The sequence below is a fragment of the Poecilia mexicana genome, unplaced genomic scaffold (genome assembly GCF_051168715.1).
Source record: "Poecilia mexicana isolate PSO_F unplaced genomic scaffold, ASM5116871v1 scaffold_22, whole genome shotgun sequence".
NCBI classification, from domain to species: Eukaryota; Metazoa; Chordata; class Actinopteri; order Cyprinodontiformes; family Poeciliidae; genus Poecilia; species Poecilia mexicana.
The window spans coordinates 20,391,022-20,403,965 of record NW_028263391.1 but is presented as its reverse complement, the minus strand read 5'-3'; the positions used below and the strand labels follow the sequence as shown (position 1 = coordinate 20,403,965).

The 12,944-nt window shown below is 39.2% G+C and overlaps 2 protein-coding genes across 3 annotated transcripts in view; both read left to right on the top strand.

Annotated features, from left to right (window-relative positions):
* gabrr2a (gamma-aminobutyric acid type A receptor subunit rho2a) overlaps positions 1-7,091 on the top strand; it is a 39,641-nt gene extending 32,550 nt beyond the window's left edge. Inside the window, exons 6-9 of the mRNA XM_014993452.2 lie at positions 1,950-2,090; positions 3,540-3,692; positions 3,874-4,082; positions 5,108-7,091. Coding sequence (XP_014848938.2) covers positions 1,950-2,090; positions 3,540-3,692; positions 3,874-4,082; positions 5,108-5,443 — 839 coding nt within the window. The 3' untranslated portion in view covers positions 5,444-7,091. The remainder of the gene's footprint in view (positions 1-1,949; positions 2,091-3,539; positions 3,693-3,873; positions 4,083-5,107) is intronic.
* A 1,521-nt stretch (positions 7,092-8,612) lies between these two features.
* syne3 (spectrin repeat containing, nuclear envelope family member 3) overlaps positions 8,613-12,944 on the top strand; it is a 22,140-nt gene continuing 17,808 nt past the window's right edge. The window contains exons 1-2 of one of the 2 annotated variants that reach the window (XM_014993445.2): positions 8,613-8,755; positions 10,568-10,725. In XM_014993445.2, the coding sequence (XP_014848931.2) occupies positions 10,582-10,725 (144 nt within the window). In that variant the 5' untranslated portion in view covers positions 8,613-8,755; positions 10,568-10,581. Of the gene's footprint in view, positions 8,756-10,069; positions 10,472-10,567; positions 10,726-12,944 lie in introns of those variants that run through there. The other variant, XM_088002390.1, reaches the window with a different exon arrangement.

The following is a 12,944-nucleotide window of genomic DNA, read 5'->3' as shown; positions in this document are numbered from 1 at the left end:
GCAGTTTGCATCTATTTTTGCATCAGGTCACATTTCAGCCACAAACACAGCAGGTGTGTTGATGTAACCATAAGGAAATAACATAATAAAACACTAAAACATTATTTTTTTTTATATATTTTATTAACCAGAGGATTCTGGGCTGACAAACATCAGACCAGAGGAATATGATTCAGAGCAACAATTCTAAAACCAAACGTTCTGCTGCTGATTGCAAAGGTGATGCAGACCCTTAACTGAGTCATCTGGAGATAAAAATCACTTCAAATAAGCATTATTCATAGTGTATCCAAATATAATGTAGTAACTTGAAAGAAAATAAAGTTAATATTAGCTGGAAGTGCGTCCATCTTACCCACAAATCAACACAATTTAGAAAATGATTAAGACTAGAAAAAAAAGGTTTGAAAAACAGCGGATGAACTCACCTTCTGATCTCTAACCTGTTTTGTGCAAAGCCTGCTCTGCAACCGCGTTTAACCACCAACTTTCAGCAAATATTTTTATCTTCAATCTATTTGATGCAAATGATTTTGGTCTTTGACAATATTTCACAGACAAACAGACGAAAATTCATGCTTGAACTGCCTGTTAGGGTCTTTCATGGGGCCTTTTTATAAATTCACAATTCAAATGTTTTGGCCGTAGAGCAGTCAAGCAGACTCTGCTTCACTTCCAGCACTGAAATCAAGTTAATTATAAAAATAATATGGCTGCTTTGTAGTCCAGCCAGTCTTAGAAACAGTGATGGTGAGAGAAGACCTAAAGCTCCCTGCAGGGGAAGAGCGAGCACCAGACATTATTTTGTCCACGAGAGAAACCAAGAAACATTTTTTTTCCAATAAATATTCATTTGATCAAGGCATGTTGGAGAAGCAAAGCATATAAAACTTGCAGAATAGTAGCTCTCGAGGAATAGACATGGGTAGCCCTGACCAGCATGCTGTATAAATTATGTAGAAAAGCAGAATCTGATGCTTTTTATCTTGACTTTTTAAATTTCACTGTGTTAGGACTCTAATGACTCCACTTCTTTTTGTTATGAAAGATTTTTTAATTAATGAGGTTGTTTTCTGTTTTTTATTTTGTGTTTTACCTGCTCAGCAAATTATCCTTCATGGACAATAAAGTCTAAAAACTGAACTGAGCTTCAGATTTCTTTGAGAGTTATAACGAGACTTTATCAGCCGTGTTTGTGACGGAAAATCCTGCTCATGTCTTTAATGGAAGAAAACTGAAGTGTGATGCAAAGCAAGTGTGAATTATTCATAATTTGTTGACATGATCTGACATGTTTGCTTTGTGAATCTGACGTAAAACGACGTCTCAGTGGGTTCAGGCCAGAACCACGGAGCAAAATCATCCCGAAACCAAAGTGGAGATGACATTTCAGGAGTAAAGCCACTGCAAAAACACAAAATCTTACCTAGTATTTCAGTCTAGTTTCTAGTTAAAATATCTTAATAGTTTTGAAATAACAAAACTATCTTACAAGTAACTTTTCAGCAAGATATAGAGGCTTATTTTACGTAAATTATTGATAAAAAAATTCTAGTTCCACTGGCTAATTATTTAACTTGTAGCAAGATTTTTTTATGATGTTATAAGTTAATTTATCTGGCAATAGAAAAAGTACTTTTTCATCAATTATTTACTTAAAACAAGCTCCTGTATCTTGCTGAAAAGTTACTTTTGAGTTGGTTTGTCTTATTTCAAGAGCAATAAGATATTAGTACTAGAAACTCGACCAAACATACTTGGTAAAATTTTGTGTTTTTGCAGTGAATACACAGTTTATCCAAAAAACATGTAGCAGCTCTTTTTTGCAAAGAAAACTCACCATGTTTCTGGAATAAAAAGTCATAAATCATTGCTCCATTGTTTTACTCCTGCAGATTAACGCTGCCTGATGCAATAATAATTGTTTTTTTTTTTGTGACGTTTTCCAGACGCGTACACGGACGAGGACCTGATGCTGTACTGGAAGAGCGGCGATGAGTCTCTGAGCACCGACGACAGGATCTCGCTGTCCCAGTTCCTCATCCAGAAGTTTCACACCACGTCCCGTTTGGCCTTCTACAGCAGCACGGGTACGGATCTAATTATCGCCACGGCAACCCAGTCCTTTGAGGAATCAGATGAAAATGACTTTTATCACATTCTGCCTACATGTTTAATCCTGAAACTAGAACAGCCTGAGGTAATAATTTTTTACTGCCTGCTGTGAAAGGGGCTGAACTATAAAAATCTAGTTCAGAGAATATTTCTTAGCAGAAATGTTGCCTTTTCTGTTCTGGTTTTCCTTCCTGTTGGACCTGAGCGCTGTTGTTTTGTTAATTTTTGTTTTTCCCCCTGTTGGATCATGCTGTTTGCAGCATTACACCTTACTCCCGAGTCTTAGTTTAAAATTTCTGTTTGGTTTTCTGCCCAACAGCCTTTTTATTTATTAAAGTTGTTGTTTTAGCTTCACCTGTCTGCTTTTTTTTCATTCCAGTCTGACAGAAACCCACAACAGAGCAGGATCTGCAGTTCAGACTGTAAAGCAGATAAGAGGAATATGAATGAAAATGTTTGTTGCAGTTGAATAATCATGTTTTATTCCCAGGAGAAAACATTCCTCTACCCAACCTGCAGAATAAAAAAACTGCGGTTTAAGAACAAAGCGGATAAAATCTCGATTAAATTCACTTTTTGCACCTTCCTTGTTGGTCTGAGCTACTTCTACACCCAGATCTTTTTTTTGGCAGTAAGTTAGTGTTTTTTGGTGTCTGAAAAATGATATATAAATGTTTAGTCACATTCAACAAAGTTGAGCTCCAGCATGTTTGGTCTACTGCTTTTACTGCGGAACAATGGCTGCTGGAAAAGACAACTAGTTTTTTTATTGACTTGCCATCCCAGAAACCACTTTCTGAATTCTTGTTGGTTGTGCAGGAGGCTCCACTTCTACTTTTCAAAGATGTAAGGATGTATAATTGTGCATCTGTTTGCAGCCTTTTTATGGGAGTGTAAATGTTGAGTTTGGAGGGCGTGGCCAGCAGCAGCTTATTTGGGTTTAAAGAGACAGAAGACCCTCAAAATAGGCAGAACTGAGCAGGCTAAAATTTCAATAACTATTAATGTTTTTCTTGCAATAAATGTAGTGAACAGGTTGTGGACAGTCCTGTTCAAGGAAGCATAATAGGTCACCCTTTAATTGACCGTCTGATGGACCGTCTGATGGTCTGATTCAGGTACTATTGCAACAGGAAATGAAACACGTCTCAAATCACATCTGAACAACATAAACCGAGACAGCGGCGTTCATCTGACAAACACAGAAAGTTCTTCAGTCGGAGACGAACATCATTGCAGACAGGTTCTGAGAGGTTGTGATGAATATTTGATCATTTTGTGTCACGCTGATGATAAAACTTCTTCTTCTTAAAGTAAAGCTTCTGACATCTTTGAAAACAAACTCGGTGTGTTGTTAACACAGGTGTGAAAACAGGGAACAAACGGTCCGGTCTGACCTGTGACCCCTCGCTGTGTGTCTGCAGGCTGGTACAACCGGCTCTACATCAACTTCACGCTGCGGCGCCACATCTTCTTCTTCCTCCTCCAGACATATTTCCCCGCCACGCTGATGGTGATGCTGTCCTGGGTCTCGTTCTGGATCGACAGACGGGCTGTGCCGGCCCGAGTCTCGTTAGGTAAAAACACCTGACAGAACCGAGACGCCGACTGTTTGAAAAGTTTCTTGGGGAATTTTGTCATGTTTTGGAAGACGCAGCTGTGGTTTGGTGGTCAGACTGAGCAGGTGTGTGTGTGTGTGTGCACGCGTGTGTGTGTGTGCTTGCGTGTGTGTGTGTGTGTGTGCGTGTGTGTGTGCAGGTATCACCACGGTGCTGACCATGTCCACCATCATCACCGGGGTCAACGCCTCCATGCCGCGCGTGTCCTACATTAAAGCCGTGGACATCTACCTGTGGGTCAGCTTCGTCTTCGTGTTCCTCTCTGTGTTGGAGTACGCGGCTGTGAACTACCTGTCCACCGTCCAGGACCGCCGCGAGCGCAAGATGAGGGAGAGGGCGCGCTCTCAGGTGAGTTACACCTGTAACCTGAGAGGCGCTCTTTTAATAGATGGCACTTACTAGATATTGAAAATTCCAGTTGTTATGGAGAAGTGGGGGAAAATATTTACTCACAGGACATTTAGAGAACTTTGTACAATTAAAAAAAAAGCAAAAATATCCTACCTGAGAATTGAAATGTAGGTATTAAAGGGTTTAAAATAATCTCCTAAATCTCGTTGAAAGGTTAGTAGTAAGTAAGTTTTATCTTATTTCAAATGTTTTAAGATATTTGCACTAGAAACTAGATTAAAAGTACTTTATGAAATGTTGTGTTTTTGCAGTAATATTTTATTCCTAATCAGTTCTTTCTTCTTCAAGGTCAATTTACCTACATTCAAGATTCGGGTAAAGTTTAGCAATCAGTCAAGTTTATTTGTATAGCGCATTTCAGCAGGACGACGATTCAAGGTGCTTTACATAATAGAAACAGAAAATTACAAAGTTATAAAGAAAACACCATATAGTAAACAACTGAACAAACATTATCATAAACATCATAAACGTCAAATATCATTGTTTTATTTATTATTATTCTAAAGCATTTCTGAACAGATGGGTTTGTACTTGCTCTGTATGGACTTAGAATTTTATTGCAATATTTTATGCTACTTTTGTGATAATAATAAAGATTAAAATAGGCAACTATATGGCTGCTACTGCATGGCAAAGCATTTATATTGCTACAACAACAAATATTGTTCTTGAAAAACATTCCCATTTACACTAAAAAACTTTGATTTATGTCACTAGGCTGCACAAAGTAACTGTATATTGTTGAATTTACTGACATTTTTTTATTTTCTTGTGACACAAACAGTGGTTAAAATAACAAAAATAACAATTCCGGTCCTACTGTTTTTTTTTTTTTGCCATCAATAACTGAAAACTGTCTGACAACAATAAATCAAAATTCTGCAGTTTTAATGTGTGTCCATGTTTGGTAGATTTTGTTGACAGTCGTCTTCATGATTTGTGATTGTTTCCCCTCCCAGTCCCTGCCCTGCACCTGCAGCATCTCCCAAACACGAACCATGACCATGCTGGACGGCACCTACAGCGAGGCGGACACCAACAGCCTGGCCGGCTACACCGAGGAGCCGATGGTTCCCGAGGACGAACCCGAGGAGAAGCAGAAAGTCCCGGAGAAGTCAGAGCACATGGTGGTGCACCTGTCCATGAGCACCGAGTCCGCCGGCATCAAGAAGAGGAAGAGCCTGCGCGCCCTCAACATCATCCAGAATACGCACGCCATCGATAAATACTCCCGGATGATTTTCCCCGGATCGTACATCTTCTTCAACCTCATCTACTGGTCGGTTTACTGCTGATTGACAGCCGGGGATCAGTGATGAACCTGAAGGAGATGAAGAGTTAATGTTGGGATCTTACATAGGGAGAACAGGGAGAACAGCAGAACCTGAGGTACTGAAAAATCTCCAGAGTTCTGCTTCTGGGTTTAATTTCTTTCCAACAGCAGCTTGAATGTTCATAAATATTGTACAGTAAAAGGAAGGGAACACACAAACTGTGTCGGACGTTATCAGTTATGAATGTTTGGGTTCAGGACAACGAAAATCTGCAACTGAAGAGAAAATTTACAGGAAAAAAGAACAACATCTCAGGTTTGAAAATTAACTGGTTTTGTTCAAATTCCAAGTTTTCATCCAGCTGAATGTAAAAACGCTCAGATTTGGTTTATTGGCTTTTGTAGAATTCAACTTTTGAGTTGCATGAACATGTTGAGCTCAACCTCAGGAAATTTTAAAGTCTCAGATGTGAAAGACGGCAGCAGGTACGGAGCACCTGGCGGAGGTTGTCACGGTAACGTGAGTTATTACTGACGGAGAGGATGGGGATGTTTTATTTCATTAGTCCTCCACAGACGATGGTGTTTATTACAGAAGATATTTAACAGAAAAACAAACACAGCTGAAATCATAACCCTGAAGAGTTTTTCACACGTCATTAAAGAATGGGAGGCTTTCAGAGCTGAGGAGACATAAATAGTCATAAATTTAATTGATTTCTGGGTAAATGATTTCACAGATTGCAAAGATTTGAAGCAATTATGACTTTTGCTGCTCCTGTAAGATCTTAATTCTGTGTTTTATAAGGCGAGTCGATCGTCGTTTGAGCCTCCATGGAGCCTGAACACAGATCAGATCACAGATCTGACGGCTGAGACGTCTGTCAGATCTGGTCAAACACTTACTGTGTTTATTTACTGGACTAATTTATTCCACTAAACCTCAGTGTATTATAAAATAAAGTTTGTATTTGCGTAGATTACAGAACTGTTGAAACAAAGTGAGTGTTTTTAAAACTTATATTTGATCAAGAATGACTGATGGCGGCTCATTTAAAGAGTACAAACTGCTTCTTTATGAGAAGAAAAAACAACGTTGGATGAACTGCAGAGAGCAGATGACACATCTGTATGCATCTGTCTGACTCTGTACCTGTTTCTGCAGCTTCACATCAATCAACATCTGTCTGTAAAGGTTGTAGCAGTGTCAGATTTTACTTTGACCACACATCTGGCTACGTCTCTCCACGCCACGCCTCTCTGCAGTGGACGCACACTTTTCCGCAGCTCTACATCTAGCTGCACATCTGGACATCGGGATGCAGAGTCTGCACATCTGGTGTCTCTGACTACAATGTCACACCTGTCTGCAGAGGCTGCACATCTGTCTGCAGCTTCACATCTGTCAGCTGGCAGGAGTGTCTTGGTGCTTTTCCACCAAACATCGCAGTCGATCAATTGGGGAGCTTTAAAACATGAATGTTTATCGTTTATCGTCACCACAGATGATGAAATGTTTTTGAATCGCTGAGATGTCGATGTGTCAGAGGAAACTGTTTCCTGAGATCCAATCCTGTTACAGACACTTAGATCTCCAGGTGATGAAGAGTTTTGGTTTGATGCTCAGCTGTGTGTTTGAGTTTGTTGGTGAAATGTTTCTGCTGGTTAAATCTGACATAAAGAATGTTTCTGTGTTGGTTAAGATGTATTAAATATAACTGTAATAAACTGACTCTGCCTCTGATTCGGACGGATTTGAACCGACTTCTCTGCTCTCACTCTTCCTCTAACATCTTAGTCTGAATCTGTTTCCACAGAGAAACCAGATAAAGTCATTTCATCAAACTCTGTCAGACATCAGACCTGTAAGGTGAATCAGGTCTAATCTGCAAAGTAATTTTAATACAAGAAAAAAAAACTTAAGAAATACAAAAAGCTGTTTTGCAAAAATAGCTGAAGACAATCCTAGATGTTGAGTTATTAGGATGGACAAAATACGATAGTTGTGCTGTATAATCCAAGAACTGATGGACATTTTCCTCAAGGAAAAGTACAGTTGTTTTCTGAAATGTTGTTTGCTTTATGCAAGACAAAATCGGACACAAAACTTGGCAAAAAGTTTCACATTTTCCTCTGTTAATTTACAATATCTTAGTTACTGGAACCAAATCTGATAAATGTTTTCAGGCCATTTGCAGCACAGCACTTTGTTTTTTCACCCCATTAATTAGCTAGCTGGCTAACTGGATATTTTACTGAAAAGTTATTTTGTTAAAGTATCTCATATCACTCATTAAACCACATTATGTAGATACTTTATTCTCTTAATTGTGATGGTTTTCCACATTAATGAAAACTGTCACACCATTAAAAGTCATTTTTAACAGAGAAATATGAGATTAAAGGAAAATGTTTTACACCTGGTTTAAGGTTGTTACGTTCAAAAGGTATTTCTAATCTTATCTAATCAAATGAGCCTGATCACTTCAAACTATCTGCATAACAAATTGCACAACTGCATGGACTGCAATCATTGCTGGTTAATTATTGAAGGATCATGCTTTTAGATTCTGGTTGACAACAGTTGGCTAGTGCAGCCCAAAAATAATTTACTGGTGGTAAAATGGTAGTAATTCAGAAACTAATCTAAATTATTTCAGTGACCAAACAGCAGACATTAACCAGAAAAATATTTTTAATTAAATCTTTTTGTTTAGAATGATTTTTTTAATTACACATAACACTTTTTAATTATTTGCTCATTTTACAGCAATTTCACTTATGTGAAAAAATATTGCATGTTTTCCCCAGTAAGGTGGAGACCTAATGCAATATAATAGAAACTGTAAACATAAAAAAGTAAACACAACGGGAGAGGGAGATACATAAATGATTAAATAAAAATTTAAATTCCTCGTTGATTGATTTTTGTAACTATCAAAAACTTGATGTACTGGATATAAACATATAGCTGATTAATCTTTGAGTAATAAAACAATCAAAATCATTGTTTTGTTTCACATCATGATGCATTTGAAATCCTCGGATTCCTCTGTCAATATGTGAATTTTACTTATTTTATTCTTTTATTATTGGAACAGCAATATAAATCTACGTTTCTACATTTTGTTTCAGACTTTTAAACAATACGCTTTTCAACCATCTTTTATTCTGCGGTGAAAAATGCTGTAATATCCCTAATTTCCGAGCGGTCAGTGAACGCAGCGCAGAGCTCCACTTCCTGTCAGCAGGAAGTTTCCCGTCCTCGCCGACCCGGACTGTTTTGATAACTCTCTGCAGCCACCGGACAGAGAACAGCTCGGAGCCGGAAGCTGTGAGTGCTTGTGTTTTGTTTGGACCTGTTGTCTCTCTGTTTGCTTATTGTTTGCTGACCGAACACAGACAGAGTTCGGGCTGCCGCAGCAGCAGCTGTTCGGTGTGTTCCGGGTCGCTCTGTTTCCTGTCAGAGTCTCCGTTATACCTGATCAGCTGAGATCAGAGCTCACCCGTCCGTCAGGCTCAACTGGATTAACGTCAAAACACACCTGACGTCACAGAGCTGCGTCACTCTAATGGGTCGCCACCAAACTATGGTTTCTTGTTGGGCTTCCGGTTCTGGCTGCAGACCGATGAAGGTCAGGATGGCTCTGATCCGCTTCCTGTAGAGTTTCCTGTTTCCCTGATCTTCTGACAGCTGCTGTGAGTCAGTTCGGACCTTTGGTAACAGAACCGGATGCATCTGCCTGATCCAACTGGACACCAGATTATTAAAACAGATTAATTTTTTAAGTGAGTCATTATCAGTTATATACAAATAAGGGTTAGGATAACTGGGGATTTTTTTTTTTCTAATGTTAATCTCACATTTCAGAATTTTGAGAGGTCATAGTTCAGCAGATTAACTTCTGAATTCTAAAATAAAAGTCAGAATTGTAAAATTAAAGTCGATACTCTGAGATTAAAGCCAGAATTTTGAGATTAAAGTTGATATAAGATATATATTTGAACTATGAGATCAGTGGCAAGATATCAGAGATTAAAATGCAAATTATCAGGTAAAAATGGATATTCAGAGATTAAAGTTTGAACTTTGAGATTAAATGCAATATATCAGATTAAAATCAAAATTGTCAGGTTAAAGTAGAAATTCTGAGAATAAAGGCAAGATTTCTGAGATTAAAGTTGATATTTTGAGATTGAAGTTGATTTTCAGAGATTAAAGTCGGAATTCTGGGATTGCAGGCAAGATTTCTTAGAATATATGATATACATAACGTTTTATTTGTGCAGGAGGAAACTTGTGCTCATATTTAGGTTTTAAAGCTTTTTAATTAAGGTGAAGATTAAAACATTTTCTTTCATTGTTTGAATTAAAGTGTTTGACAGATTTGAATTTTGAAGTACGGTGGCTCTGGAAGGACAAATGTCTGTCAATGTGCATTTGATGGATTTACATGTATTTTTCATGATTTAGAAATGTCTGAAAACTAAAACAGACGTTGAGAGGAAATTTTCAGATTGTTTTTGTTAGTTTAAAACACATTTCTATCCTGTGATGTTTAACTGTGAGGCAACACCAATAAAAAAAATGCAGTCGAGTTCAGAAAGATCCAAACTGAGAGTTCTGGTTGTTTTTTTTTAGAGCTACAGAACATAAAGTTAAAGCTGAAGTGAAACGGATAAACCATCTGAACCAAATTTAAGTTTATTACTCAGAATTTCTGCAGTCGTGGTGTGGAAGAACCATGAGGAATGCTGCTGTGGTTGAAGTGAGTCATTCAGGAAAACCGCTCTCACTCTGCTGCCTCTCAAAGGAGAAGTCGTTTCATTGGCTCCTCCCAGCTTCGTGTTTTGCTGCAGCTTAACTTTTAACGTTCCAGCTGCAGCTCCTGAGGGAACAACGAGTTCCTCCACAGACCTGACAGCCACACAGAGTATTCCTGGGATTTTTGTTTTCCTGCCTCAACAAACTGCAGGAGAATTAATGAAGTTTTTACTGGAAAACAACCAAGAAGAAGAAGAATGCAGACCTCTGACTCACAACCTGAAGGTTACACCTTGATGCTTTCACTGGGCAGGGAATTAAACCCGAGACACGGAACAGCTTCATGCGCCTGCTGGTTCTCATTTATTCCTCTTTCTGCAGGCTCTGGTCCGGCCATGACCCAGCAGGAGCAGCAGGAGTTCACCGCCCGCCTGCAGGAGGCCGATGCTTGGATGAAGGGCATCGAGGAACAGCTGAAGGCTAACGACAACACGGCGGGACCGCGAGATGCCCTGGAGGCCCGACTCAGGGAAACCGAGGTGTGTCGGGTTTTCTTTGATGGGGTTAAGTTGTCTGAATGTAGGATTTAGTCGGATATGTGGCAGGATTTTTATAAAATCCCCAACCTGCTGTGCACATTTTGCACGTTTTTGTCCTGCCATTTGGTTCTCAACTGCTTCCAAAACAGCCTAGGTGCTGTTAAAAAATCAGTTGATGTTTTGTGGTGACTGGAAGATCAGCCATTTCAAAAACCTTTGGAATGTAATGTCACAAATCAGCAGGCACTGCCCTCACTTAGCATGCCGAGCTCTCAGGTCAGTAATACCTGCTCTAGCACCAGTTCTGCCTGTTCTCAGATTGGTAATCTGCTCTCAGGTGGGCTGCAGCTGCTCTCTAGTCAGCTTTATCTGTTCATAAAAGAAGACCAGTTATTAAAAAAAATCACATTTTTGAACTTATATTTGTTATTAACTTATAACAAATAAGTTAATGTTTTTGGTGTCTGGAAAATGAGCTATTTCAAAAGCCTCCAGATTGTTCAGTCGCAGTCGACAGGCACTACAGCCACACAGAGTATTCCTGGGATTTTTGTTTTCCTGCCTCAACAAACTGCAGGAGAATTAATGACGTTTTTACTGGAAAACAACCAAGAAGAAGAATGCAGACCTCTGACTCACAACCTGAAGGTTACACCTTGATGCTTTCACTGGGCAGGGAATTAAACCCGAGACATGGAAGAGCTTCATGTTCCTGCTGGTTCTGGAACATGAAGCTGTTCATGTTCCAGAACCTACGATGAGCTCCAGCAAGTTTGGTCAGCTGGTTATACCGCTTTACAATGGCTGCTGGCAAAGACAAGTGTTTTGATGATGACTTACCATCCAGAAACCACTTGCTGCACTCTTGTTGGTTGTGCAGGAGGCCCCACTAAAGCTTTTTAAAGATGTATGGTTGTATAATTGCCAACATGTTTGCAGCCATTTTCACATGCAAGTGCAAACGGCGAGTTTTTAGGAGCGTGGCCTGCAGCAGCTCATTTGCATTTGAAGATACAGACCCTAAATAAGCTCATTTTGAAAGGAGAACAAAATAGGCAGAACTGAGCAGACTAAAATTTCATGATTTTGTGTAAAAATAGTGCCTGCAAACTTGTTGTAACTTGTTCAAAGAAGCACAATAGGTCACCTTCAAAGGGAGCAGAGATGCAGTTTGATCTGCTTTAACTGAGGATCTCATCTATGTTTAAATCTGTATTCTTAAAGCAGCCGTAGAAACAATCTGACAGCAGGTTGCATGAATGCATGCAGTTTTATGAGCCGCTCCCTGCTGTGGGTGTTGTCCGAACTGGAGTCAGACTCATTAATTGCATTGCTGCTCCTGCAGAGCTTAAGCTTCCTTCCCATGATGAGCTGCTGCTGCAGGCGGTGAATAACCAGCATGGAGATCTGCTCCTGCAGCTGATGACAACATCAGTCATCGAGTCGCTGCGCCTCCTGTTTTCACTTTAAGGCCTCGCCCTCATGAAAACTGCAGTCAGTCAGCTGTTCTGCAGAAGCAGGCGACAGAACCAGTTTAAAATTCTTTAGGATTTCTGTTTTGATTCTGTTGAAGCTGCTAAATCTGAGTACATGTTTTTAATTTAGACATGTTTTTGTTGTTTCTGAGGAGACCATGTTGTTTTTCTTGTGTTTTTTCCTAAAAGCTATTATTACAAAGAGTTCCTGTTTCTCTATGTTCATCCGACTCACACGGGGATAAAACCTGCTCACTCTGAACCTGCTGCTGCAGAAAGGCTTCCTTTTCTTTACCTTTTAAAGTGATCTTGATAAATAATTTAAATAAGTCTCCAGGCTTCTTGAAGATCTGTCAACATTTTCCTTTAGGCTCTGGCTGCTGTTGCACTGAGTTTCAGTCGTTGCATAAAGTAACGAATCTGAGGAAACGCATAGAGGTTAAGAATGAATGGTGAAGGCAAATCTCTGCAGTATGTTGTTGTTTAAGTTTATGTTCTGTTGTGCTGTGATCCATTTTCATCTCAGTTTTATTTGGTAGAATCATCAGTTTAATGCCTGATCTTTATTTTACTGCTGTGCTACAAATATCCTCACATGTAGTTGCATGCCTGAATGTCGTCATGCATCATCACTGAGATTCACTGTATAACATGGTAGGAAGGTTTGCTGGATGATAAATTAACCCAGAAATGATTGAGATAAATGAGAATATTGTTGTTTTGAGATTATTTTCAAGTAATATA